The sequence below is a fragment of the Diaporthe amygdali genome (assembly GCF_026229845.1).
Source record: "Diaporthe amygdali strain CAA958 chromosome Unknown NODE_27_length_698932_cov_65_101997, whole genome shotgun sequence".
Lineage (NCBI taxonomy): Eukaryota > Fungi > Ascomycota > Sordariomycetes > Diaporthales > Diaporthaceae > Diaporthe > Diaporthe amygdali.
In genome coordinates, this window is record NW_026517047.1 from 455,704 (window position 1) to 480,848 (window position 25,145).

At 53.5% G+C, this 25,145-nt stretch overlaps 11 protein-coding genes across 11 annotated transcripts; 6 read left to right on the top strand and 5 right to left on the bottom strand.

The window, feature by feature from the left end:
- Nucleotides 1-749: 749 nt before the first annotated feature.
- On the bottom strand, nucleotides 750-1,537 carry J7T55_000663 (carbohydrate-binding module family 1 protein; the record flags this gene model as incomplete). The annotated part of the gene is made up of 2 exons (XM_053131596.1): nucleotides 750-1,188; nucleotides 1,269-1,537. 2 exons carry the CDS (start codon nucleotides 1,535-1,537, stop codon nucleotides 750-752), a joined length of 708 nt encoding a protein of 235 aa, XP_052990393.1.
- A 2,251-nt stretch (nucleotides 1,538-3,788) lies between these two features.
- Nucleotides 3,789-5,726, top strand: J7T55_000664 (uncharacterized protein; the record flags this gene model as incomplete). Its single annotated transcript, XM_053131597.1, has 3 exons — nucleotides 3,789-4,138; nucleotides 4,198-4,303; nucleotides 4,359-5,726. 3 exons carry the CDS (start codon nucleotides 3,789-3,791, stop codon nucleotides 5,724-5,726), a joined length of 1,824 nt encoding a protein of 607 aa, XP_052990394.1.
- Nucleotides 5,727-6,022: 296 nt separating this feature from the next.
- On the bottom strand, nucleotides 6,023-6,709 carry J7T55_000665 (uncharacterized protein; the record flags this gene model as incomplete). The annotated part of the gene is made up of 3 exons (XM_053131598.1): nucleotides 6,023-6,342; nucleotides 6,401-6,474; nucleotides 6,531-6,709. 3 exons carry the CDS (start codon nucleotides 6,707-6,709, stop codon nucleotides 6,023-6,025), a joined length of 573 nt encoding a protein of 190 aa, XP_052990395.1.
- Nucleotides 6,710-8,080: 1,371 nt separating this feature from the next.
- J7T55_000666 (uncharacterized protein) lies at nucleotides 8,081-9,049 on the top strand (the record flags this gene model as incomplete). The annotated part of the gene is made up of 1 exon (XM_053131599.1): nucleotides 8,081-9,049. The coding sequence occupies one exon, from the start codon at nucleotides 8,081-8,083 to the stop codon at nucleotides 9,047-9,049; it is 969 nt and encodes a 322-aa protein (XP_052990396.1).
- Nucleotides 9,050-10,778: 1,729 nt separating this feature from the next.
- J7T55_000667 (uncharacterized protein) lies at nucleotides 10,779-12,605 on the top strand (the record flags this gene model as incomplete). Its single annotated transcript, XM_053131600.1, has 1 exon — nucleotides 10,779-12,605. The coding sequence occupies one exon, from the start codon at nucleotides 10,779-10,781 to the stop codon at nucleotides 12,603-12,605; it is 1,827 nt and encodes a 608-aa protein (XP_052990397.1).
- A 1,095-nt stretch (nucleotides 12,606-13,700) lies between these two features.
- Nucleotides 13,701-14,392, bottom strand: J7T55_000668 (transferase hexapeptide domain-containing protein; the record flags this gene model as incomplete). The annotated part of the gene is made up of 2 exons (XM_053131602.1): nucleotides 13,701-13,889; nucleotides 13,979-14,392. 2 exons carry the CDS (start codon nucleotides 14,390-14,392, stop codon nucleotides 13,701-13,703), a joined length of 603 nt encoding a protein of 200 aa, XP_052990398.1.
- A 650-nt stretch (nucleotides 14,393-15,042) lies between these two features.
- On the top strand, nucleotides 15,043-16,716 carry J7T55_000669 (nadh-ubiquinone oxidoreductase 51 kda subunit; the record flags this gene model as incomplete). Its single annotated transcript, XM_053131603.1, has 3 exons — nucleotides 15,043-15,408; nucleotides 15,492-16,479; nucleotides 16,547-16,716. The coding sequence occupies 3 exons, from the start codon at nucleotides 15,043-15,045 to the stop codon at nucleotides 16,714-16,716; spliced, it is 1,524 nt and encodes a 507-aa protein (XP_052990399.1).
- Nucleotides 16,717-17,214: 498 nt separating this feature from the next.
- Nucleotides 17,215-18,333, bottom strand: J7T55_000670 (uncharacterized protein; the record flags this gene model as incomplete). The annotated part of the gene is made up of 5 exons (XM_053131604.1): nucleotides 17,215-17,331; nucleotides 17,405-17,557; nucleotides 17,632-17,795; nucleotides 17,871-18,243; nucleotides 18,313-18,333. The coding sequence occupies 5 exons, from the start codon at nucleotides 18,331-18,333 to the stop codon at nucleotides 17,215-17,217; spliced, it is 828 nt and encodes a 275-aa protein (XP_052990400.1).
- A 476-nt stretch (nucleotides 18,334-18,809) lies between these two features.
- J7T55_000671 (uncharacterized protein) lies at nucleotides 18,810-19,413 on the top strand (the record flags this gene model as incomplete). Its single annotated transcript, XM_053131605.1, has 3 exons — nucleotides 18,810-19,093; nucleotides 19,157-19,276; nucleotides 19,359-19,413. 3 exons carry the CDS (start codon nucleotides 18,810-18,812, stop codon nucleotides 19,411-19,413), a joined length of 459 nt encoding a protein of 152 aa, XP_052990401.1.
- A 718-nt stretch (nucleotides 19,414-20,131) lies between these two features.
- On the bottom strand, nucleotides 20,132-20,905 carry J7T55_000672 (uncharacterized protein; the record flags this gene model as incomplete). Its single annotated transcript, XM_053131606.1, has 3 exons — nucleotides 20,132-20,267; nucleotides 20,476-20,548; nucleotides 20,617-20,905. The coding sequence occupies 3 exons, from the start codon at nucleotides 20,903-20,905 to the stop codon at nucleotides 20,132-20,134; spliced, it is 498 nt and encodes a 165-aa protein (XP_052990402.1).
- Nucleotides 20,906-22,306: 1,401 nt separating this feature from the next.
- Nucleotides 22,307-24,886, top strand: J7T55_000673 (uncharacterized protein; the record flags this gene model as incomplete). Its single annotated transcript, XM_053131607.1, has 3 exons — nucleotides 22,307-22,652; nucleotides 23,527-23,598; nucleotides 23,895-24,886. 3 exons carry the CDS (start codon nucleotides 22,307-22,309, stop codon nucleotides 24,884-24,886), a joined length of 1,410 nt encoding a protein of 469 aa, XP_052990403.1.
- Nucleotides 24,887-25,145: the final 259 nt, after the last annotated feature.

Here is a 25,145-nt window from a genome sequence, read left to right on the forward strand (position 1 = left end):
TTGCCAATCGACTGCTTCCCCTTGTGAGCCACCGGAAAACTCCCGCTTGCCGCTTCCCGCACACGGGCTGTATCCCAGATAGACTTGCCATGCAATCAGTATTCAAGGCCATCAACCATCACATTTATTCCCTATAGTCAGTTTTTGATTGTTAGGTAGTGCGCTCATAAGAATTCTTCGGATTACCAAACTTGCTTCTTCGATGCTGTTGCAAAGACGGCGACCTTGAGAAGATCAATTTACTAGCGTGGAATGCCGCTGTTGATAGACCAGCCAGGAATACAATTCCGCGTTGTCTCACTCAGGATCAAGACCACATGGAATTTGACCACATAACTCGCTAATCAGGTACACATACTCACATGCAAAAAACAGCACATTGGCTTTCGCTTCTGGTCCACACCTAATTATCACTCACCTTCTTTCTGTTAATTTCAATACCGGTGTAGAAAAAATGGGAACTGAACGAAAAAGAGGAAAGAAAAAGAGACAAAATATCCATGCAGGAACAATTTCCATTCGTGTGCCATTTAAACTTTGTAGTTCAGAGGGAACGAGTGACTTCCAGCTTAGCATATCTGAGTTCGCACTGGAAATTTTCCTCGATGGAAAAGTGATAGAATCGGAATGTCTATTTGAGCCTAAATCCATTTAAGTCATGACAAAAAGTGGTCTTCCATTTGCCAAGCATGCACATTTAGGCTAATTTGATGGCAGGATAGTCTAGGTGTGAGGAGTCGTATTTCCAACTAACAGCCAATACGGCTCGAGCTAACGACGACATCATCGTACCAGAATGTATTGGTGTCACCGCCGTAAGACTCCCATCCAAAGTAAACACCGGTGATCTTAGGTTTGAAAGAGCTCCTTGTCCACTGGGCTGCGTTGGGATTGGTGACACCCGGCTTTACGGTCAGACCAGCAACGGTGCTATTGTTCAGCCAAGTCTCAATGCTGCCATCGGTGCCCAAATGGTACTCGAAGCACTCCCAGGCGCCGGTGGGAAGGGCAGCGGAAGTCGCAATGCCTTGAGGTGAGAGGTCTGGGAGTGTCGCATCGTCGGACTCTCGGTTGTACATCAGGATCTTGCTCTGGCCACCAATGCGGAGATGCTTATTCGTGCCTTGGGCAGAGTCAGGCATGGTGATGAAAGAGACGTGGGAGTCTGTGAGAGCCTTGGAGGCTTTGCTGCATGGAGAAAAGCGAGAGAGGTTAGCATGAGTCTCCCGTGCAGATATCGTCTTAAAGTGCTGCCGGGGATATCTTACACATAAGACCTGACATAGACATCACCACTAGGAACTTTGGTTGTGCCGAAGAAAATGTGTCCGCAGTAACCACCCGCACCGTCAACTCTGATCGAGTTCTTTCCGCTGTGGGCGGTGGTGCTGTCAAGCGTGACTTTGCCGCCTTGGTTGCAGTCGACCGCGTAGGTGGGCCATGCTGTTTGATCCCATCCGGCCTCGAAATCGTCAGAGACTTGGGCCAATGAAAATGGCAGGAGAGCAAGTGCAAATAGAGCGGCTTGGCGGAACATGGTTGCGGATGGGGATGTTGTGAGTAAGTACGCGATGGTGAAGGTAAGGATATGAGTGACGAGTTGCAGGATACTGGACCCCAAGAAATCAAGAGCAAGCCAAGATATTTATTTGCTTATAGAAATAGCAACCCAAATCTGCTCGCTCCATTGTTGCAGCTGGACCGGGTGTATCGTGGTGTTCCACCCTCCGAACTCTATGTCTAATACTGACTCGGAGATTTCGGCCCATGCTTCCCACGGAGCCAAACGTTCCTTGCGGTAGTCGGAATTAATTTGAAACGCAGCCATCAATCCCGGGAAATTGAACCACTAAAAGCTTGAAAATGGTAGATCACTTATAAACGGGAGAAAGAAATCTAGAATTCACGAGCAGTAACACTCAACAACTTCAATGAGCACATTGCGGCTCAAAAGTCCCCGATCAGTCCAGGCGCGGCTGGGCGGCCCCTGGTCCTTCGAAAGCAGGGGTCTTGAGATATGCATAGTATTTGGCTCTGGGGAATGACTGAGACAACAGCCCATTAGACCAGTGCTTCAGTCGTATTGCAACGTCATCGAGCGTTTTCATATAACTACAGGTGATCTCTTGTCGCATCAGTCCCTTACTTGCTGAAAATTTACAGAGGCCCGGAACCATTGAATTGTGTGCGCCAGTGAAATGACGAGACGCTCGCTCTATGCTACTATATTTCGTCCAGACGCTTATCCGCGCTTTCTATCCCTCACGGATGTGGTAATCGCTATGTTTGACACTGAAGATGGCCATGCCGGCTTTCTCTCCCAATATACGCGACGCATACTACGTGACCTTGCATGGCCCCAACGTAGTTAGCAGAACAAGAACCGGCAAGTTCCGTTTGTGTTGGTAGCAATCTTGCTTCTGCACTCGATGCACATTCCATATACAGCGTTGCTCAGTGTGACTTCACTATAGGCAAGATCCGGCGTACCGGCATATTGGAGAATTCAGTGCTCCTCTTCCGGTAATGGCGAGGCTTATACACGTAGGTGGGTACGAGCGCTTTCTATTGTCCACATGGCAACGGACGATCGCCCGAAACCCAATCTTTGTCGAGTCATTCAGTAATGATGGCGCGATTGGCTTTCTGTGCTTTTTCAATCGCTTTCATGCATCTTGTGGCTTCAACTTAGTATCCGTCTTTGTAGATTGATAGACCATGAGACTGAACATCTTCACGAGTGTGATAAGGTTGAGTTCACCTCTTGGCATCACCTATGTTGACCACAAAATGTACTTACGGCAGCTAGAGTACGAAACAGTGGTCAAAAAGATGGCCTTAAACAACAAAAAAGAACCTGCGCAATGGAGGTATCGCTTGCTGCCAACATCGTCTGTCATAATAATAGAAGCTCAATGGCGAGGTGTTCGGTTGAGGTTGGCTTGCCCATGCCAGCCATTTATATTCCTTCAGGGCTGAGAAGTCACAAAAGACCAATACCGTGAGCATGGTGTGCTTGACAATTTCTGTTTGGTCAACAGCGTCTTCCTCAGCTCAGCCTTTTCAATTCACAGCGTCGATGACAGATGTTTTCAGTCTCAACTGCACAGTTACCAGACCGGCATCCTATCTTCACGCAACAAAAATCGAGACTGGGGGCTCTTAAAATCCGTCCGAGGTTCTATTTTGTTTCCGTATGGCGCTTTCACGGTGCCGACTGGATTTTGCCAGGCGAGGTTCAAGCAGATCACACGGGCAAGGAGATAAGTTCTAACAGCAATTGTTACGGCATCAAGCAAACGGCACGCCTAGGTTTTTGAGGTCTGAATTTGGTCATCAAGGCTTTGAGCCGGTGTTGTCTTGAGCATTGATTGATCACGACAGCATGATGAAAGCCAAGAATGGCGCACCCCATGTTGTTGACACTCGCTGCTCATGTTCAGTTTTTCCAGCATAGAGACTTTGCGTACGCGCATTTTCTAGCCACAATTGCTAAGCCAAGGCTTTTCGCTGCATCGAATTTCTTGTTTTGAAGGTCGACTCGGCTTAACTATCACCGGCGTGAGGGCAGCAAGCCCCCGCCATCCCCTCATGCGACGCGCGAACACTGGTGTGGAGAGTAGTACTCGACATTTACCCGGAGTCCCAACGACGCTGGTTGATGCGGGGAATGACGATCAATGGGACGTATGCCAGATGTTATGGGGGGAAATAAATAGTGTAGTATAAAGATACCATGACGACCGGTTACTTCAATTCTGTCGAGTAAGCAACTCCAGCCACTCAAGATGCCCAGATTCGCAAAGAGCCTATGCTACCTTTTGGTGGCCTCCCTGTCAGGGCTGGCAAAGTCTCAGAACTCCACCTTCAACAATCCAATACTACCAGGCTTCCACCCTGATCCCAGTTGCATATTTGTGCCTGAGTGGGATGACACCTTTTTCTGTGCTTCGTCAAGCTTCAATGCCTTCCCTGGTATTCCGATCCATGCGAGCAAGGACCTTCAAAATTGGAAGTTAATAGGTACAATTCACCCCCTTCTCCCAATCGCCCGAGAGGAGCAGCTAATTGGTCCAGCACATGTTATCAATCGAGAAGAACAGCTCCCAGAGTTGGCCTACACCAATAGATCTACAGCGTACGTACCTAGTTAGCTCGTCTGATTAGGAATGGAACATAGCTAATTCTCACATTCAGTGGAATATGGGCACCGACCATCAGGTACCATGAGGACACCTTCTGGCTCGTGACTACACTTGTTGAAGACGATCGCCTCGCGGATGATCCTACTCGATGGGATAATGTGGGTTCGCTTAAAGTCTCCACCAACGAAAAGTTCATTAATGAGTACCTTGTAGATCATCTTCAAGTCGACTGACCCATATGAGCCTTCATCATGGACCGATGCAGTCCACTTCACTTTCGAGGGCTACGACACCTCGCCATTCTGGGACGACGACGGCAAAGCCTACATCGTCGGTTCGCACGCGTTCAAGGTCTATCCCGCTTTGCAGCTGGCAGAAGCAAACCTCGAGACCGGAGAAGTCGGAAGATGGCAAACCCTATGGAACGGCACGGGGGGTAATGCACCAGAGGGACCTCACCTCTACCGTAAAGATGGGTATTACTACTTGCTGGTTGCGGAAGGTGGCACAGGGATGAATCACATGGTGACGATGGCGCGGTCACAGAGCCTCCTGGGGCCGTACGAGTCCGACGCTGCTAATCCTGAGTTGACCAACGCCAATACGACCAGCTACTTCCAGACGGTTGGCCACGCGGATTTATTTCAGGACCAGTCAGGGAACTGGTGGGGAGTCGCGCTGTCAACCCGTTCTGGTCCAGGCGACAAGTATTATCCAATGGGGCGTGAAACGGTGATGACGGCGGTCACATGGGAGGAAGGAGAATTCCCTATCTGGACAAACATCAGCGGGCAGGAGAGCGGGTGGGCAATGCCTACGGAGAACAAAGAGATAGGAGGTTCGGGCCCGTTCATCAACGAAGGCGACGACATCGACTTTGCCCCAGGATCAGAGCTGCCCGCTCACTTCACCTATTGGAGATATCCTAACCCGGATTCGTTTACTGTTTCTCCGGAAGGCCACCCAAATACCCTCCGACTAAACCCGTCGAAGCTCAATCTGACGGCACTGAATGGGAACTATGCTGGGCCAGACCTCGGCGGCCAGACATTCGTCGGCCGAAGGCAGCAAGACACACTGTTTACGTACCGAGTTGATCTCGACTACTCACCCAGTACTGTCGAAGAAGAGGCCGGCGTGTCAGTGTTCCTGACGCAAAACCATCATCTCGACATCGGGGTGGTATTGCTACCGGCGGACGAGAGCACCACTACTCTGCCCGACACCACCACGACACAGCCGGATGCCTCCACAGAGCCCATCCCCCAGATCCGGTTCCGGGGTATCTCTTCCGTGGATGTTCCCGATCCAGTGATTGCTCCGGTACCAAGCGAGTGGCTAGGCAAAGCGCTCAGTCTCGAAATTAAAGCCATCAATATGACTCACTATTCGTTTTCAGTTGGTCCGGCAGACGCCCAGTCCCTGACACAGACTCTCATCACTCCGTCAAGTGATGCTGTGAGCTGGGGCTTTACAGGTGTTATCCTCGGCATTTACTGCACAAGTAACGGAGGCGATGGGAGCACACCAGCCTACTTTTCGAACTGGCAATACATTCCTCAGGGGCAATATCTGGATTGATGTAGCATTTGATCGATCCGTAGCACGAAATTGAACCGATTGGATTTAAATCAGTAGTGGTGATGCCATTATCGAGTCCATCCATTGTATTGAGTATATGTCTGCACGTGGGCTTGATTTACTTGTTCTAACACATGTCTCTCCATGTTCAGTCCACAGCGTATGAAGGAAAGGTTCCCAAAGCGCGGATAGGGGTAGCTCACGCAAGTCATTGATTGCACTAGATAACACTTGAGCGAATCTGCCGTATTCATACATCATGCTGATGAGAACTCAAATGGCCAGCCAGAAGTCCCTCACGCAGCCTCCTTTCCACTTTTCTGCTTCTCTTCAAGCTCCTTCCGCTTCCATGCGTAGAACATACTCAGGTCCAGCGGGACCTTGTCGCCAAGCCATGTCGCCCTCTGCGTGTGGTTCCGCAGCTCGCTCTCTGATTCCAAGGTGCCCGGCTCATCCGTGTTCGGGTGCACCAGCGCGGAAAGAGGGCCCCTCCAGATGACCAGCCATGGGATGAAGGCCCCGAACTGTGCCGGCGTGAAGAGGTTCACTTCGAACATGGCGTAGGGGTGTGGGCCCACTGGCTTCTCCCAGAAACGGTATATCCGAAGTTCGGGAACTGCGAAACGGGTGTTAGTGTCTTGAGGATTGTGCTGGAGGCCGAGGTTTAGTCTTACACTCCCTCCTTATCCTATCATACAGCTGGCGGGCGTATTCTAGTTGTGATTGCATGTAGTAGACGTGGATGTCACTATGTCTTAAAGTCAGTGGCAAGGCCGGCCATTCCTATTCACACCCGCAACTCACAAACCACCCCTCCTGCCCTTACTCAATGGGTCGATAAAGGTTTCGTATGCATTGCTCAAGGCTCCTCTCTGCGGGTTCTTCAAGCTCTTCCCGTCCTCGGATGTCTCAGTCGGCAGCGGAGGCTCGTTCTCGTAGCCCTCGAGAGGCGATGGGTACGTAAATGCGAATTGGTCGGTCATTATGGCAATCTTGTTGAACCTTGGCTGAGGAGTAATGGACCACAGAATAAGCTTACATGCAGCAGTAGTCTTGCATGAACCTTGTGGATGAGATGCAACTGAGTTTATAAAATAGAGTACCGTAACTTTGTTCAACGATGAAGTGCCCCACATCCCGGCGATTGACCAATGTTTGATCTATGCCCGCGGTTTTGTCAGCACGCTATGTGATTTGAGGTCATTAATAAGCACATTTCGGCATGCTTTGAAACTGCAGCTGTTGCATGAGTCGTCACCGCGAACACAGCTTAGCCGCAATACTGAGGCTCAGTGTCTAGTAGACAACAGGATTCTTGGAAATGCACACTAATTCAATGCGCAGTGTATCTCAGCTCTAAGGTGTCCCCATTGTCTTACCAATTTGACAAACTCGAGTCTTCTAAGCCTTATATAATTGCTTCACGTTGCGCTTGGACTACCGAACGCCAACTGAATCCAGCCACTGCGTGGAATTGAAAAAGAAATTCTCGTAACGGTCGAATATCATGAACTAAATTGTGTCTAAACACCACTTGAACATACGTGTGCAGTAAGGTGTTCCAAAGGAATTATTGATCTCAGACACCATACAACCATCCTAATCCATCGTATCGTACGAAAGAGTCAGCACCTTGAGAGAAAGAAGAAAAAGCCTCACTTGAGTCTACAGTCTCAACTATCAGTGAAGATTGGACATTTACAACTACAATTCAACCACAGTCGCCCACTAGTGAATTCAAATGTGTTGAATTATTCTCGGTATTTTATTCAATCATACCTCGGCTCAACTCCCGCAGTAACACTGCTGTCTCTAGATTCATGGGGCTGAACTTGATGTGACAGTGAATATAGGCGATATCGGTCCATGGCCCCATCAACTCGTCGCTTACCCGAAAGCCACCAACCGGGTGAAGGGAACGGCTACCACGTGGTGAAAGATAAGGTTGAAGATCTCTCCAACAGTTCCTTCATTGCTGGTAGGCCTGCTACTTTCTCTGTCTATACTTGAATAAAGGTCGAGCTAGAGCCTGACCTGCATGTACACTACTCGCGCACATGCAAATTCTGAGTCTACCGCCTTGCTGGTGCGCATGCAGGTCGGCGCAAAGACTACAATTCGGCTGGTCAGACTCTGTGCCATTTCTGCAAACTTGACCCACAGTATATAGCATGACTATGGAGGTGAATTTTCGGAACAAGTCACGCCAGTCATTAAAACCCTCATCGAAGTGTTTTCCAGGGACCACTTAATTACCTCCAACGCCGCATTTGGTGCATGTGTGTCTAAGACCATCGCGCGCGAAGGAAAGGGAGCATCTTCACTGATTTCTCTCCACTTTCCATCACAACAAAATGGCCTTCTACGACGTGGCCATCATCGGCGGAGGACCGGCGGGCCTCACAGCAGCAGCCACGCTGGCCCGCCAACTACACACGGCCGTCGTCTTCGACTCCAAGAAGTACCGCAACGCCATCTCCAAAGAAATGCACATGATCCCCAGCCTCGAGGGCAAAGACCCAGCCGAGTTCCGGCGCGAGGCGCGGGAGGGCATCACATCGAAATACTCGACCATCGAGTTCCAGGACGTGGGCGTAAGCAAGGTCCAAAAGAAGAGCGACGCGCACTTCGTCACGACAGACACGACCGGCAAGACGTGGAAGTCGCGCAAGCTGCTCCTGGCGATCGGGTCGGTGGACGTCTTCCCGCGCATCGAGGGCTTCGACGGGCTCTGGGGCACGCGCATCTTCCACTGCCTGTTCTGCAAGGGCTACGAGGACTCGGGCGCGGCGTCGGCGGGCGTGCTGGCCGCGGCGCCCGTGGCGCTGCCCGCGGACATGATGGTCATGATCGCGGTGCACGCGGCGGCGAACGCGGCGCAGCTGGCGCGGCGCGTGACGCTGTACGCCCACGGGGACAAGGCGCTGGCGGCCGGGCTGAAGGCGGCCGCCAAGAAGCAGGCGGAGTGGACGGTGGAGCCGCGGCGCATCAGGCGCCTCGCGGCGGCGGCGGAGGGCGACGCGGTGACGGTGGAGTTTGAGGACGGGACCGCCAGCAGGACGGAAAAGTTCCTGGTCAACCAGCCGCTGACTGTGCCGGGCGGCCCCTTTGTGGGCCAGCTCGGGCTGGCGACGAGCCCGCTGGGCGACATCCAGGCCGAGCCACCGTTTCACCAGACGAGTGTGCGTGGAGTGTTTGCGGCTGGAGACTGCATGACACCGAACAAGGTGGTGCCGACCGCCATTGCCAGCGGCAGCAATGCGGCGGTTGGGGCTTCTACGCAACTACAGTCCGAGAAGTACGGGTTCAAGTCTGTGGTTTAAGAAGTTGGAGGTGGAGGACGCCCCCAGAATCTGCCTTCAGGGAGTATAAGTCAATATGAGATGATGTAGATTCTGCATTGAAACAGTCTACGGCTTAGGTCATCAGGCTGATAACTGATGTCTGGCTATAAGAGATGGCAATGAGAAATAGATAGACTATGGAAGGACCTGCAAGTCAACACAGAACTAGAAGGGGGCTAGAGGGACACCCGTTCCTGGTCTTGGCCCACTCCAAATCCCAAGTCAAAAGGAAGGCATACGATGATGAGAATATGACAACACATTGTAGAGCACGTCAAATGGCCGGACTGACTGTGACTGGATGGGAAAAGTAGATTCGGTTGTGTAAGGCGAAAATGAATCGTCCCTTGTGCCAGGTAGCACGGCATCATCACAACCCTACTTGGGCGACGTGTTGCATGACATAGGCATGGCGTATCTGGATCAGACCACACTATATACAGGTGCTGGTCGGACCTCCAAGCCAAGAACATGGACAGACACACGGCCGGCAATGCAATGCAATGCCCTGCCCCAGATGTTGACATGGCTACATGCATCAGGCAATATCTGAGGCCATGCAAGCCTGCATCTCACGAAGAGGATAGCAAGCACTAGGAGAGGGCAGTATGCATTTTGTACGGTGTAGAATGATAATAGCCAGAGAGAAATTTGACAAAGGGAGCAATAGGTCCGGGCAAGTCTCGTGCCTCATGCATCATGCATCATAATGATGAGGATAGCATCAATGAGGATTGGGTTGGAGGACTGTAGACTGGGTGACGGATGCGACGGGGGTTCAAAGAAGCAGACGGGCAGGATGATCTCCACATGGGGGCTGCTGTCCAGGTGCATCCACCAGCCTGATCAGGACTAATCCCCCGGGAGTGATTGGTCCCACGTCAAACAGGGGACAGACAAGACTCCGACCTGCAGGTTCGATCCAACACGCTCTACTCTACAGTCGCAGCAAGCCAAGAAGTAATTCTTTCAGCTGATGCGACGTCGACCACATCCGCTGCATCCTCACCGTCTCTTGCACCACATCTGCATGAGGACGACACGGCACAGGTTGATAGACTGAATGATTGACTGCCCACAACCTGCGAGCACTGACAAGAGCCCAACCATCCTCGACCTCCTTTCTCGACCACGACCACGACCTCGACCTCGATCGACCACGGCCTCGTCCCTGTACGCGACAAGCCTGACCCACACTTTCTATACTCTGCTCTCCTCCTCGACCCGACTCGATCCGACCTCGAAGCAGGGGAAACCCACATTTGGTACCCAAACACTGCTGTGTCGCACACATCTGGTCTATTTCCTGCTGCTCGAATAAGGGGTCCAGCAACGTGTCTCGCCGCCCAGTCTACAGGACCAGTCTGCCGCCAGTCTACTGCTGCCAGCTCGCACCGTTTACCGTACCGTCGTCTCCAACCGTACGCTACGCTACGCCTTGCCAAGCTCCCCACTCGACTCCGGCCCAGTGCATGAACCCACGTCTGATGTCAGGCCTTCCAGAAAAGAAAACGACCCAATTGACCGCCTCCCTGTCGCTACCTGCAGATTAATCAACCTCTTTTTCTGTTTCAATCGGCATTTCCAACTGCCAAATCACTTCTCAACACCCATTGGTCTTTGCTCTTGTCTCGTCTCGTCCCGACCAGGCCTGACTCGACCCGACCCTGCCCTGTCCTGCCCTGCCCAACCCGAATCGCAGCCCAAGATGGCCTCCTCGTCGGCGGCAGACGCCTCTACTTCAGCAGATGAACCGCCACCCAGGCCTCCAGTCGTACCCCCAGGTCTCGGTAGACTCTCCTCTGCCGTCTCCATCAACGAGATGCAGCGCCCGCGGAAACTCAAACTTCTCGTCGCCGCCAACGGGCCTAAGGACGTCGCTTGGGCCCAGACTCTGGCAGTCAGGCTCTCCAAGGAATCCCAGATTGTCGTACGCGCCATTGTCGACGACATGACACACCGGCTCGCGCAAGAGATTGTTTGCTATCAGAACCGATCCTTCAACACCAAGGGTGATGGATGCTCGAGAGAGATTGACGACCTCCACTACCGCGCCTTCGAGCTGGTCGAGTGGGCAGATCTGCTGGTTCTGGCCCCTATCGACGCCGACAACCTGGCCAAGATGATGAGTGGCATCGCAGACACTCTCCTACTCGAGGTATTGCGCAGCTGGGACGCGTCAAAGAGGATTCTCATGGTGCCCGGCATGTCCACACATATGTGGGAGAATCCAGTTACCAGGAAACAGATGGGCAAGCTTCACCGGAAATGGCAATGGATCAGGGTGCTCCAACCAATACTATGGTCCTACGATGGGCCCGAGCATCACGGCGTGCCAAAGAGGGTCGCCAAATGGGGCGCCTTGAATGAGCTCGTCACCATCATCAAGAACCAAGCCGACCTCCTGTCCTTGGGCCACGACGTCGATGCCGCTACTCAGGGACTCGTTGCCAAGAATAGCAAACAATCGAGCGCCACACTGCCGGCCGAGCTATGGAGCATCATCTTCGAGCACACCGGCGACTGGGAACTCGCCCAGGCCTGCGGCGTCTATACCAACCTCCCAGTGCCTACACACCTGGGCTGGCGCCTAGAGCCGCAATATCCAAATGATCCCCTCTCGATATATCAGCATGAGCTCGAGTGGACCATCCTGAGCGCGAGCTCTGACGCCATCTGCAAGAAGCTGTCCGAGGCGCCCGACTCCTTCCACGAGCTCAGTGCCCTGGCCATTAAACTCATCTTCAAATTTACCTTGACCGATGTCCTCAGCTACATCGAAGCCAATTGCCCCCACATGTTCAAGTGCTTTGATGGCAAGACGATCCCCACCAAGGCTTCCGCCTACTACGGCCGCATCGAGATCCTCGACTGGTGGGCCCGCAGCCCGTCCTTCCTCCAGAAACAATACGACAACGAGGCCGTCGACGTCGCGAGCCAGAACGGCTACGTCCACGTCCTAGAATGGTGGCGGCGCTCCGGCCTGCCCCTCAAATACACCGCCGCCGCCCTGGAACAGGCCTCGGCGAGGGGCTACATCCACGTGCTCGAGTGGTGGCGCGAGGCCTACCTGCAGAACCCGTCGGACATCGTGCTCAAGCCGGGCAAGTCGATCCTGGCGGCGGCGCAGTACGGGCAGCTGGAGGCGATCCGGTGGTGGGACGGGTCGGGCATCACGCTCGGCCACGAGGAGCAGGTGTGCAAGGTGGCGTCGCGGTACGGGCGCGTGGCGGTGCTGGAGCTGTGGCGGGGGCTCAAGGGCGACGACAAGCTCAGCTTCGACTGCTCCATCCTCACGGAGCCGACGCTGTACTCGCACGTCGCCGTGCTCGACTGGTGGCTGCGCTACGCCCACGCCGACCTGCCCGGCATGGACGGCCGCCGCGCCAAGAGGGTCGAGTACCGCATGATGGACATCGAGGAGTCGCTCGAGGACGCCCTCGGCGACCAGACCGAGGTCCGCCGCTGGTGGGCCGAGAACGGCCTCAACCTCGGCATCGGCACCACGGCGTGGATGAAGGCGAGGGAGCTCTAGATTTGCTCGCGTGTTTTTTGTGTGTTTTTGTATATATCTTTGTTTCGGTCGGCGTAACACCGGAGCTGGCCCTTAGGTTGCTTTTGGCTGGGTGGACATTGGGTTGGGAAATGGTACGGGGCCTGCATCTGCATTCATAGCAAGGCGTCTTAGGTAGATATCAAAATTGAACCATGATCGTATATTTACGGCATGCCCTTGATCATGTCAGGTACACGGCCACTATTTACCAAGCGCTGTGGGTGTTGTCACATCCCCAGGACTAGTGTTTATCGTTTTGCCTGGGATTAGAGCAGGTCCCCGCGGTGTCTCAAAGCCTACGAGAAGCTTGAAGCAAGCAAAGTAAAGCACAAAGCTGGCTGTAACCAAATCCTGGAGCATGTAAGGCTAGCTTGGCAGTGCCTAGAAACCGAGCCGACCTCGTCGACAATCACACCTGTCGAACCCGGCCACACATAAATCCTCTCCTCCTAACCGGTTGAGTTTGACGTGCAGCGCACAAGAAACTTGGCCACGGCGACTCATCTCCTAGTCTCCACCATAGTGCGGTCGACCAATAGCCCGGCCAGTCCTCATCGTTACCCACCAGAGCGGAGAGAGCTGACTTGAGCATGGACAGAGAGGCCATTCAGCTGGTTTGACACAGGTCATTGTAACGTTGAAATCTCACGGAGTGGCCGGGCACCGCGAAACCAGGCACTCGGACAGCTACATTGGCGCCATGAAAGCCCACGGAGAACTGCCAGAGTGCGTAGAAGCATTTTCTGGTCAAGCGTTGACCAAGGCTAGAAGTTGGGGCCTCAAGCCTTCCACCCGACTGCACTTCGTGGGCGGAGGTGGTAGGCTGGAATGATTGGGTGACTCGGGCCGTTGGTACGTGATCTCTCGGTTGTGGGGTGGGGTCTGGCATTTCCGCCAGCTGTTCCAGATCTGTTACCGGAGAGCCACGATATTGGCATCCGCAGGCATCTTTTGGGCGACCTGGCACGCCGACCCTCGAGAAAAGGGCGTGTTGCAGTAGCGGGCTGCTTTGCAAGAGCGCATCGCCTTATAACCGGCCCGACTCCTCTTCAAGCATCACGCTGGGGTAACCGTTCACTGAAACTTGGATGGATTGCTGGGTATCAGCTTCCGCAGGACCTCGAGCTGCCTGGCCTGGGCCCTGGTCCTGATGTCCACCACGTCGCGCTTGTCGCGCCGGTGCAATCCGTTAGAGAAAACGACGGTGTAGTCCGGGACCGTTTCGCCCGGCGCAATAGTCGTGGATGGAGAGAGCGTACAGTACTGCGAGCTCGGGGTCAGCTATAGTGATGCCAATGCAAGCATTGTTCGCGTGGCGACAGTGCATGACATAAAGGGAGCACATAGAATACCTTCCCAACAACCGCACCGCTCCCAATTCGGCTGCCCACTCCAACGATCGTGCCCTCTCCAATGACCGTACCGCCGGCCTCGATCGTCGACCCGACCTCGACGGTACAATAGTCCATTATCGTTACCGCAGTCCCGCTCCCCTTGCCGGCCCCTCTGTCCCCTGCAGGGAGCACGCCAACGTGTGTCCGCTCATGCACCACGCACCGCTTGCCGATGTCGACGCCGCCTCCCAGGGACTCGATCTTGGCGCGCGGGTGGACGAGGCTCTCGGTTCGCAGCTGGATGGTGTGGGCACCGGTGAGGATGGCCGAGTCGGAGATGACGAGGGAGCTGGAGAAGCGGACGGGGGCCTTCGGGCCGGCCTGGGCGACGGGCGGGAGGATGGAGTGGCGCTTCGAGGAGGATGAGGACATCTTGGCCCGAGTGTCAGGTACGCTCGTCGGACTTATCGTGAAGACTGCCTGTCTTTCTGTGTCAGATCGCAATCTTGTGGCAAGCTGGCCTGTCCTGATGCTGCTATCGCGTCGCAAGCAGGATGGGCATCGCTGTCGATGTTGATGTTTATGTTGACCTCGGGGCTAGTCGTCGGAGTGACGGCTGGGTGCCCGTAGCGGCAGAAGAATCCGGTACAGGATCCGGGCACAAGAGTCGGACACTGCTTAGGAGACAGGCAGGCAGCTCCTTGCCGGACGGTTCTGCCTCCGTGGTGGTTGTGGTGGCAGCGGTGGTCGGTCGAAGGCTGCGTGAAGAGGCCGAAAGCCAAAAAGTCAATGAGGTCAGGCCGAGGAAGCTCGTTGCCACCCCTGCTCGCGGTGCACTAACAGGAACGGAGCTCTGTGCACGCAGCACCAGGAGCGATGGCCCTTCCCGTCTGTTATCGCCCCAGATCGCAGAGCCTCACCAGACCTGTCTGAGCCAATCAACGCATATTCCATTCTAAGCGTCCCCAAGTTTCAATTGCCCTTGCACTTCGCATCCCGACCACGACAACGACGACTTTCTGCTGCCAATTGGCGTCCCCAACACCGCTCGACCGAGCACCGACACACGCCTCGTTCCCACGATGTTATCACGAACGACAGCACCAACAGCAAAGTCCTCCGCCCAGGCCCTGTCCAGGGCGGTGGCACCCGCCGCAGCAACAGCAGGAGTGGCGGCCAGCGGCACACACCAGCACTCCCCTCGAGGCTTCGCGACCGTTCAAGATGGCAACCCTGTGAGGCACTACGGTGGCCTCAAGGACCAGGACCGCATTTTCCAGAACCTCTACGGCCGATATCCTCCCGACCTGAAGCACGCAAAGAAGATGGGCGACTGGCACAAGACGAAGGAGATCGTACTCAAGGGCCACGACTGGATCATCGGTGAGATCAAGGCCTCTGGCCTACGGGGGAGAGGAGGTGCTGGCTTCCCTTCAGGGTTGAAATGGGTACGTTGAGGTCTTTTGTATCAGCCAGATGACTGGTGCTAAATGCCTATGGACACGCGCTGATGACAGCACCCGACCAACAGTCTTTCATGAACCCCAAGGGCTGGGAGAACGACAAGAAGCCCCGCTACCTCGTCGTCAACGCCGACGAAGGCGAGCCCGGAACCTGCAAGGACCGCGAGATTATGCGCAAGGACCCCCACAAGCTCGTCGAAGGCTGCCTCATCGCCGGCCGCGCCATGAACGCCACCGCCGCCTACATCTACATCCGCGGCGAGTTTGTCTACGAAGCCGCCATTCTGCAGGAGGCCATCAACGAGGCCTACGCAGATGGCCTGATCGGAAAGAACGCATGTGGCTCCGGCTACGACTTCGACGTCTACGTCCACCGTGGCGCCGGTGCCTACGTCTGTGGTGAGGAGACAAGTCTGATCGAGTCGCTCGAGGGCAAGCCCGGAAAGCCGAGGCTGAAGCCTCCTTTCCCCGCCGCCATCGGTCTTTTCGGCTGCGCGTCGACTGTCACCAACGTCGAGACTGTCGCTGTCGCGCCCACGATCTGCCGTCGAGGCGGTAGCTGGTTCGCCGGCTTCGGCCGTGAGCGGAACCAGGGCACCAAGCTGTACTGCATCAGCGGCCACGTCAACAACCCCGTCACCGTCGAGGAGGAGATGAGCATCCCGCTGCGGGAGCTGATTGACAAGCACTGCGGTGGTGTGCGGGGCGGCTGGGACAACCTGCTGGCCGTCATCCCCGGTGGCTCGTCCACGCCCGTGCTGCCCAAGCACGTGTGTGACAACCAACTAATGGACTTCGACGCTCTCAAGGACAGCCAGTCTGGTCTGGGCACCGCGGCCGTCATCGTCATGGACAAGAGTACTGACATTGTCCGCGCCATCGCCCGCTTGTCCCACTTCTACCGCCACGAGTCGTGCGGCCAGTGCACACCATGTCGTGAGGGCAGCAAGTGGACCGAGCAGATCATGAGCAGATTCGAGAAGGGCCAGGGCCGCTTGCGCGAGATCGACATGATCCAGGAGCTGACCAAGCAGGTCGAGGGCCACACCATCTGCGGTATGTATCCACCCCTCGTCCCTTCACTCATTTCTATGTGGCACGCAGCTGACAATCATCATTCTAGCTCTCGGCGAGGCTTTTGCATGGCCCATCCAGGGTCTTATCCGACACTTCCGACCCGAGCTGGAGAGGCGTATGCAGGACTTTGCACAGAAGTCCGGCGGCGCGGCTCTGGGGGGTGGCTGGGCACATGACACGAGGGCCAAGGGCGGACTTGTTGCCCCAGGCCAGTAAAAGGAATGAGGCGAAAGGAGGTTGCGTGTTAAGAGATGGTTCGCAGGTAGCGGCGTACGGTGGTCTGAAAGGACATAAACAAGAAATTTTAAATCCGACTTTGTACATTGTCCCTACGTCAGCAGCAGTAGTAGACCTTCCATTGGGAATGTAATGTACTTGTATCCGATGCTGGCAAAACATGGATTGCCTCTGATGGTTTACGACTCTAGCCTAGAGCCTCTTTCTCTCATTGGTAAGCTCGTGTCGGGGCTATGACTTTTCATGTGAAGCCTGGTTTGGTGATGATGTGTGCTGGGAAGTGGACACTGCGTATATCCGAATCTTGATTGATGATTACGGCACAGGAAATAACTACGGGCACAGACCCATCTTAGAATACCGCTCCTTTTCCTTTCAGGATCTTCTGATACTCATGGCAGACTCGTCTGTGACCGGACCAGGCCAAGGCCACTACTTCGTGCCTATTATCCTAAGGCAACAAGCCAGCTTTCGCCGCTAAAGACAACTTCCATAGTCTCCAGGGTAGCCATAAGAGCTGGGAAGCACAAAGTAGTCTTCCTTCGAACAGTCTCCGTAACCAACGTTGATGTTGGTCCCGTTTCCGATGAAAACCTGCCCGACTTTTTATCAGCATCTTCCTGCGCACATGTACCCCCAATGGAGGGACAGAAGGGGCTCATTTTACCTGGCCCGAGAACTGGCTGTGAGTGCCCTTGGTCTGGCTAAAGAGACAGCAGCCCTGGAAGTCGAACAGCTGGTGGCCGTTGGAGATGATGGCCGCCGTCGCGGCCAGGTCCCAGGCGCGGGCTGTGACCGGGTACGGGTTGTCGTTGCACCACTGCAATCATCATGTCAATAAAAAACCGATCAGAAGTTCGCCATGATTGAGGATGTTGGGAAGTCCGAACTTACGTATACGGCAGTGTGCAGCGGGTGTCCGTCGCTCTCGGCACAGGCGAGGCGCTGGCACACGGGCTGGCCCTCGCTCTTGGTGCCTGCGATGGTCCAGGTGGCTGTCTCGTGGTTGCTCCCGCCGGGGGCGCCGACGCGGGCAAGCGCCTGGTACACTTCTGAGTCTATATGAGCACTGTCAGATATCGTCTGCGCCCGGGTCATGATGTGGTGTGCCACGAGGGGCCCAGTCCACTCACATGAGCCAGTGGCGAACGTCGCGCAGAACCAGTGCGTCTCCCCGAACGGGCTGTCGCTGAGGCTCATCTCCTGGTTGACCTGGTCGCGGCCGGCGATGACCGCCCTCGTCTTGGAGTAGTAGGATCGGTTCGCCGTCACGACCACCTCGGTCTCGTTGAACGCCGGTGGGTTTTCGCTCATGAATGGGTTCTCGGGCACGTAGTTTGCTGCGGCGGCGGGGTCGAGCGCGAAGATCTGCTGCTCGACGGAGTAGGCGTCGCCATAGAGGGTGACGGTTCCGTGCCCGGCGACTTCACCGGTCCAGCTCAGCTCAGTTGTGGTGGTGGTGGTGTCGCTGGTAGGGACGGCGGCGCCCAGGAGGGCAAACAAGGCCTGGAGTGGTATGTTAGAGTCGGTGGGTGACGGCCGTCTCTGGAGGCACCGTTGTCATCTGCTACTTACAATGATGAGGAAGAACAGCATCTTCGAAGGTTCTTTGTGTCGTTGCGGTCGGTGCTGAGTTAAGGTAAGTTGTTGGTAAGCCGTTGCACCTTGTTTCTGTTGATGGTCTGGTGAGGGATCGAGAGTGTTCGCTTCTTGAGACAGGAAAGATACATATACTAAAAGGCTCTGTCAGTGAAGAGTGTACTGATGTAGCATGGAATTGAATCCATATGCATTGAATTATATGGCACATGTTTCTGTCAAGTGCATTCAATACCCACGCATTCACATCGATCTGACTTGCTGCTGATCAACAAGTCATAGAAACTAATTGAATAGCAACTGTTGGAACCAGCTTACACTCTGGTCCCAAGTGAAGTCTAGACCGGATCAGTATTTAATCTGACCTCTTTCCATCGTCAGCGGATCCCAACGGAGACTTCGAGCTTTCCTTGCAGAAAGAACACTACCATTCCATACACCTTCTGAAGACTTCTTCTCTCATCACTGTCAAGATGATTTTCGTCATTTTCTCCCTGGTCGTCTTCTTCTCCGTTAGCTTCGGGCTGACTCAAGATGGCCTTGGCCCAGACATCGTGTTGCCGCCCTACATCACGGTCACCTGCACCGGCAACGACCTTGATGTTGACGGCCGCATCTCTACCATGGCAAGGCTGATGGACTGGTGCTATTGCGGCAACACCGTGAACCCGGGCAACCTCAAGTACGCCGGCATGTCTGTCCACGAGGACTCTGCCAACGTTGTCAATCGCAAGCTAATGCGGACCTGGGTCTGCAGGTACGTCTTCTCCAATTGCCCTCTTCAACATCCAGGCACATGCTTATTTCAACAATCTGACAGCAAATACCGCAACGATCCCTGCGATGACTTTGACCAGTGGTACACTGCCCTGGGCAACGTCACCAGCAAGTGTGACAACAAGACCGGATTCTACTATGACTCCCAGTTGGGAATGGCCTGGTACGTTTGAATCTGCCTCCACACTGGCAAACATGGGCCTCACTTGCCATGATGGAATGCTAATGTGCGGGCTACGGGCTAGGGGTTTCGAGACCAATGACCAGACTGCGTACTGCGACAACGTCCCGTGGACCTGAGGGAGGCGAGTAGTCGAATGTCAGGCAGTACATGATGCTGTGTTTATCTGTCATGGTCGCTCATACAAGCAGAATAGCGTGGCCTTGGAGCATACTAGAAGTATGAAGCACTGAAGCTATCTGCGAATCAATACCAAATGGTGGAAACATCTCCTTCTGATCCCGTGATGCCAGTGCAATGATCACCTCGGGCTGGACCCCCTGGGTAAGCAAAGTTGATACAAATCGCGGAAACAGCAACGCCTTTGGTCAATCACCTGGCAAATTCCGCTGTAGTGTCTGAGCATCTGACAGTCCTTCAACAAGAAACGTGAAAGGATGGGCTTCAGCCCTCGTTTGCAAATATTAAATCACGTTCTGGTAGACATAGCTCGTGATGTACAAAGCTGTTATTTCCTGTAATTGTACTTGAGACACTAGAATTGCTGCCCATCCTCTTTGTTGAGACAGTTCTGGCCAGATGTGACATGGTGGAAGAGAAACCAGCATCAGCTAGTATATCATATCATTGCATCGGAAATTGCTTAGAGAGGGATCTTGGCGAGTGATGTCCTCAGCAGATCAAATTTCATGTGACAGTTGTTTATCTCCTGCCTAACGATGACAAAATGCACCTCAAGGGGCCTATGTCTGTGGTTTACACAGGTTTCCCGACACTGCATCCTCTAAACAACATGAAATTGTTTGTCCATGCCGCTCATACATCACACCCTCCATCTCACTCCTTCCGGGCTGGGCCTTCGGCAGCCTGCAGCGTCAGCCCGTCCTCTCCGGGAGGCTTCGCCGAATCTAAATCCCGAGAAGTGCTGCCAATGTTACCTGCGATGATATTACCCTGTGAGTCCATGCAGCCGCTGAATAACAAGTTAGTAATTTGTCTTTAATATACCTGAGTTTCAGCTGGGGACGAAGGAATGATGGGGAAAGTGGGAAGACAAACTAATTGTAGGCCCAGTGCTTCTTTGGCTCGCTCGCGGGAACGCACTCGCACCACTCTTTGCACCTATCCCGTGATTCATTAGATCTCATGCTTGAAGCAGAATGGAGAGATATGAGGCTCACCAATTAACCTTGTCCTGTAGCTCATCCACATATTGATTTTCTGTAAAGGGTTCACGACTCTGGACCTTGGTTCCTGTAGCACCCCATGGTCAGCCACAGAGGCACCATGGGAAAAGCAAAAAGCACATGGAAGCTACTTACCATCAATCTTGCAAGTAAAGTATTGCGCGCACCAAGCAGAACTCATGAATGTGCCGGGCATGCCAGGTACGAAGCCAGTGTTCTTACGGTCCAAGGCGCACTTAATCTGGAGCCGCTTGAGAATATGAGAGATGGCCATGGCCTGACGATCAGCCAGCTCCTTGCGAGCGGCGAGTTTGTTGTTGTGGCCCATGTCCATGTAGCCGCCCGGGAGGATGGCTGGATCGGCCACCGCAGCAGGAGCCATGAGGCCCAGGAGCATCATGAAAACGATGAGGAGAGGATTCATCTTAGTTGATGTGAAGATACGAAGTGAATGATCGACAGGGTAGCTGGTAAAAAGGAGACCGGGAATGGTTGGCTCTGGATTTTGGGTACTTGATATGCTTAGGTAGTCTTGACTTGTGTCTTGTTGCGCGTGTGGCCAAAGATGGTATTCGGCTTTTTGGGTTGATCAAGTTCTTGACCTTGAGCTGATGTGGAAGGAAGGAAAGGTAGAATATTTAAGTGTTGCCATGCCCACTCTTAAATAGTTTCCAGGAGAGCTGTCACTATTCACCCATGAACTCATTGAATGCCACCTACAAATTCACTGTCTCCCTATTCAATTTCTCCATATTCACATAGCTTTCCAACCACCCTACTATGCACTACACCATTGCTTCCTTTGGGTCCCCAGTCACAGGACAGCATTGTGAAAAGATGCTCAGCAGTGTATTATCAGCAATTCCAGCTTGTAAAGTTAGGCTGTCTTGTCTCTAGCATATGAAGAAGTGAAATATCATTGAAGATTGCAGGTGGTTCAGGGACGATTGTACACTCTTGTTATCCGGATGGTTATCTGAAAGGAATATTTCCTAGGATCTGGTATGTCATGCATGGTGCAGTGAACATGAAAATCAATGAACAGGATACACATTAATCAGTAGTCACAACAGTGGCATCACAAAGCTGAATAGCTTGGAAGCTTTGAAATTATACCTTGGGTATGGAATAACCGCAATTAGACAACAGGATTACCCATATAATGTCTTGTCAGGAGATTGGCTACAAGGAATAATGTTAATCATCATGGTATGTCCTGCATGTTGAATCGCAGGTGCTCATATAGGCAAATGATAAATTAAAGGAATCAATTCCTGGATTCAGCTCCTGACACAGCACACCTTCTACGGTGGGTTGTCCACTGGCAAAAGATTTCTTTGCATATCACCTTCCCCGACTTCCATGCCAGGATCACCAACACCTCAAGGCAGTCACCAACACTTAAGGCAATTGGGTGGATCATTGGCGGCAAGCTGCTGCAGGACAACCAACAGCATCATGACAGCCAATGTGCGAAGGGAGCACACGTGCACCGCCTCCACAGCGGAGGCTGAGACTCTGTCAGACTTTTCTGTCAAGAACCCGAAGTCTTGCTCCTGGCTGATGTTGGTCATTAGCGAATTCAGCTTGCCGCTGCCTCAACGAATATATATACCTGCAACCTTCTCTTCTTGACTGCAAGGTATTTTTCCCAGCCTTCTCTCTTTGGTTCCTCATGCGTCACGTCAAATCAATCCTTGTGTACCCGAATTACACGACATAATTATATTGTGACGCGATACTTCCTACGAACGCGAGAATAGAGCCCCCATCTACCATTGACAAGCATAAAAACGCGAAGACGCGTTCAAAATTGCAGAACACAATGAAGCGCACATTCACTCTGGCCACCATCCTCTCTGCCGCCATCTTCAGCAGCGTGACTCAAGGCGCCCCCACCAGTCATCTCCAGCAGCCTCTGGACAGCACAATACTACTCCAGAGACGTAACGACTGCCCACCATGCTGGGACAGTACGAAACAAGGGTGCAAACCCAAGTCATACATCACAAAACAAGCCTCGGATGATCAGACATCCCTATACTACACATGCTCTCCTGAGGACCGACTTACAACATACTACACCTGCGACGGGGGCTGTTCTGGGGATGGTGTATGCAACAATGGGCAGTTGTATGGATATTACGCGTATGAGTTTGTCGTACCAGTGGGTGAACAGACAGTGTGTGCTTGGACTGGGTGAGACTCTGGGATGACACGAAGGGGTCATGCGGTCGATGAAAGGTCAATGGTTGTTGATAGACTTGGAGTACATTGCCTCAGAAGCGTCTGGAGGTTTTTGTTGCATACAGAAGCGTAATTTTATGTAAGATTGTTAGCCCTCCTATAATTAATTGATCTATATGTGTGTTGCTTCCTTCAGCCCATGAATGCCTTGAGATTGACGCCAGAACAGACTCTTCAAGGCCATTCAACCATCATGCCTCCATACAGCTCATCCTCACGCATCATGGAAAATTTTACAACTAAATTGGGGATTTGGAATCACTTGAATAATTTGAAGATACCTGGCTAGGCATGGCTTTGTTGTGTAGTGCGATATTCAGGCACAATTTGAGATCCTTGTTAGCCTGAATGGCGGTTTAGATGACTGGGCTGCCTGCTGATCTGAAGTAGTTTACGAGGCACTGGGGACTGCGCGAAATCGCCTTAAAGTGGATCGATTCTTGCCATGCTTCTAGACCACATGTCCATGATCTAGGGACGATAAAAGCCATAAAAAACAAGAAAAGAAGCTGGTGTGGTGGCATGGAAGGCGGTTCGCTTGGGGGCTGAGTAAAGTTGTGGGCCGACAGAGAGGCCGCGCTTATTCCATCCCGAGTGCCGACTGCACCCTCTGCTTGAACCAGATTGTCACCTTCATCACTCTCCCATCAAACGCACCGCCATACTTACAGCTTTGCATTTGATCAGAAGCCAGCTGAAACAACCGCATCGACCTGGGAGTTTATTCCGATGACCGGCCGCCTTCAATTGGCTGCGTGAGACTGCACAAAAGCTAGGGACTGGCGCGGGGATTCGCAGAGGAGACATCGCTGGACGATACCATGGCGCCGTCTACGCTTGAGCAGTTCATCCGCTTCGGCACCGATGCTGGTAAGTCTCGACGCTTTTATCTCACAAATCAAAACCCCTACGGATCATAGTTCCTCGACATGTGCGCGTGTTGTGTGCATTAGATCTGTCAGGGTCCGTCTTGTCCTCGTGCCAATCGGGTGTGGAGGGCTTCACTCTGCGAAACACCGGATCGAAGACGCTGCGACTGACACAGGCGACGAGCATTTCCATCCACCATTGTCAACAGAAGCTGCACATATGTACAGCTTAACAGCGCATATACCTTCTTATTCTGGATGGCCTGCGCCCAGATGCTAATATTCCGACTTGTGCAGCGGCGATAGAGCGAATACTGCGGATGGCACAGTCCATAGTCATGGTCGTCATCTCATATCCTCTACTCTTGGATGGCTTCACCCAGCTCGTGGTGCTCGGGAACCAACATATCTGGACGGACCCAAGGGCCACGGGCGTTGTCGTGCTCAATGATTTGAAAGGACATTTGGGCCTTGCCCGGCGCTTCTTCCGGATGTTCCGCTTCCTCGAGTCCTTCTATGCGGCGCATCAGCTATACACGTCGCTTTACTCCCAACCAACAGCACCAACATCGGCGGCAGCGACTCATGATTCTCAATCTGGTTCTAGCGTCTCGGATGCCAACGGTTCAGACAAGCATTCGGATCCAGCTGCCCAACCACCACAGACAAAGGCAACCTCGCAAGCCCCCCACCAACACCACCCCAACTGCCGGCACAGGCGCAAGGCCGGCCCCCCAGCCGAGGCATGGCTTGACATCTTTGGGCGGACCTTCAATGGCATGTATCTGCTCCTCGAGTCCATGACCCTCGTCGACGCCCTCCAGGTACCAGCCTTCTCCCTCTGGGGCCCTCACTGGTTTCCTGTTCTCTTCGTAGAAGGGCAGCGCTTCTGGTTCTTCGGGCTTGTCTGCGGGGTGGCCAGCGGGCTGATCAAGATCGTCAAGCTGCTCGCGTACGCACCCGTGCCGCCGACGGGCGAGGGGTATGGCACCGGGGAGAAGAAGGACGAGAGCGAGATGGCGGACTGGGAGAAGGAGAGGGAGAGGCTGAGGAAGATCATGTGGATCAGGAAGGAGCAGAGGAAGCTGTGGAAGTCGAACATCAAGGTCAAGTCCAAGGGGCTGGTGAGGAAATGCGTGGCGGACCTGCTGGACACGATCGTCCCTGGGAGCATAGTGGGCTGGTGGAAGGTCGACCAGGGAACGGCGGGGGTGATCCTGATCATTACGACGTATCTCACAGGCTGTGAGGTGTGGGAGAGGTGTGGAAGGGAGGTGTCAAGCCGTTGAAGTATGTGACTCTATTAGAAGAGAATTGTTATGGCATGATATGAGCAAGAGGCAGACGGTGGACATGGTCCGTATACATTAGATGGCGCTGAAAAGCTTAGAACTCAGTGTCTGCTGCTTCATTCCGAGCAACTTTACCTATTGTCCATCACCTGTGTCCACAGCAGACTTGGCTGTTAGGCAATTTGAAAATCCTGTTAAGTGAGTGCCACTGAAGTGTGCAACCATTGAGTTGATGGAATAAAACATGTCCTGAACA